This window comes from Geospiza fortis, unplaced genomic scaffold, assembly GCF_000277835.1.
Source record: "Geospiza fortis unplaced genomic scaffold, GeoFor_1.0 scaffold313, whole genome shotgun sequence".
Lineage (NCBI taxonomy): Eukaryota > Metazoa > Chordata > Aves > Passeriformes > Thraupidae > Geospiza > Geospiza fortis.
In genome coordinates, this window is record NW_005054582.1 from 21,677 (window position 1) to 23,591 (window position 1,915).

General features: G+C 61.9%; 1 protein-coding gene across 1 annotated transcript in view; it reads right to left on the reverse strand.

Annotated features, from left to right (window-relative positions):
- The window catches only part of HDGF (heparin binding growth factor), a 2,896-nt gene extending 1,849 nt beyond the window's left edge, over window positions 1-1,047 (reverse strand). The window contains 2 exon segments of the mRNA XM_005429854.2: window positions 42-141; window positions 1,015-1,047. Coding sequence (XP_005429911.2) covers window positions 42-141; window positions 1,015-1,047 — 133 coding nt within the window.
- Window positions 1,048-1,915: the final 868 nt, after the last annotated feature.

Here is a 1,915-nt window from a genome sequence, read left to right on the forward strand (position 1 = left end):
GGGGTGGGAGCAGGGGGGGGTCTCACCTCTCCCAAACTCACTGTGAGCCCCAGCTCCCACTCACGTTTCATGGGTCCCGAAGAAGAAGACTTGGTACTTATTGGAGGAGGATTTGACTGCAGCTTCTGGCATCTCATCAATCTGTGGGACACAAAGGATGGGGTGAGAGGAGAGGGCAGAGACCCCTGGGGCTCCTCAGACCCCCAGGACATCCCCTCCAATGTCCTGTTGATGGGCACAGCCCAGGAAAGGAAAATTCCTGGGGAATTCCCCCACAGTCTGGAGACAGAGCTGGCAGGAAGTGCTCAGCAGAACAAGGGGTGCCCCTGGTGTGGGGGCCAGCAGGGCTCCCCTTCTCTCACAAGCTCTGCTCTAGACCAGCTCAGACACTCAGCAAATTCAGGCTCAGACCCCAGGACATCCCCTGCAGTGTCCTATGGATGGGCACAGCTCAGGAAAGGAAAATTCCTTGGGAATCTTCCCCCTGGCAGTGGGATTCCCTTCCCAGCCCTTTCCTGCCAGCCCCAGCCCTTCATCAGCCCCTCCTGCACCCCAGGGGATGTGGTGCCTGGGTCTGGAGATGGTGCTGGCAGTCAGTGCTCAGCAGAACCAGGGGGTGCCCCGTGATGTGGGGGCCAGCAGGGCTCCCCTTCCCTCACAAGCTCTGCTCTAAACCAGCTCAGACACACTCAGCAAATCCAGGCAGTGCTGCCAGCAGTGCCACAGCTCCTCAGATGTCCCCAGGACATCCCCCCCATCCCTTCCAGTGTCCTATGGATGGGCACAGCTCAGGAAAGGAAAATTCCTTGGGAATCTCCCCCCTGGCAGTGGGATTCCCTTCCCAGCCAGCCCCAGCCCCTCCTGCACCCCCGGGGGATGCAGTGGCTCTGTCTGGAGACAGAGCTGGCAGGAAGTGCTCAGCAGAACAAGGGGGTGCCCAGTGGTGTGGGGGCCAGCAGGGCTCCCCTTCTCCCACCCCTTCCCCCCCAATCTCTTATCTAGACCAGCTCAGACACACTCAGCAAATTCAGGCAGTGCCACAGGCATCGCCCCCAGCCTGGGCCAGCAACGGGGCCTGGGGTGCCAGGGGGGACACCCTGGCCAGAAGGGGGTCAGCAGACAAGGGGACAGCCTGGCAGGGCGCTGGGGTCAGGCAGCAGCCTGTGCCAAGCCCCAGGCAGGTGCTGCTCCACCGAGCGTGAATAATCCCGAGGCGCCGAGCGGGAAGGGAGCGAAAGCAACTCCGGCTGCTTTTTATAGCAGCTAAAAATAACCCCCCCTGCAGCCAGCAGCCATAAATTCCCCGAGAAAACCTCAAAGGGAGGTGGAAGGAGCTGAAGGAGGATGCGGGTGGGGGTCTCAGGGCAGGCGCCAGCACGTCACTGTCACCGGGCTGGACGGTGCCAGCGGGGACAGCCGGGGTGCCAGGTCCTGTCCCAGTGCTCTGCTGACTCATGGCACAACCTTCCCTCAGTCACCGTGACCCCCACAGCTTGCCCAGCCTCAGTTTCCCCAGCCAGCAGGGCTGGGGTGCTGCGACAGGGTGGATCTGGCCAAGAGTTTGTCCTGATTTCCTTCACAGAGCTGGGGATGGCACCAACGCTTGTCCCTGTGCCGAGGGGCAGACAGAGGGCATGGGGCACTGGGAGGGGCACAGGGATGTGGTGGAGGGTCAGTGTGATGTCCCACTCCTGGCCTGGGTGCTGTGACAGGGTGGACCTGGCCAAGAGTTTGTCCTGATTTCCTTCACAGAGCTGGGGATGGCACCAACGCTTGTCCCTGTGCTGAGGGGCAGAGTTGGCACAGCCCAGGGCACATGGAAGGCATGGGGCACTGGGGATGTGGTGGAGGCTTGCTGTGATGCCCACTCCTGGCTGGGACGTGCCTTTGTGCCATCCCCACTGCCCAAGTGTGG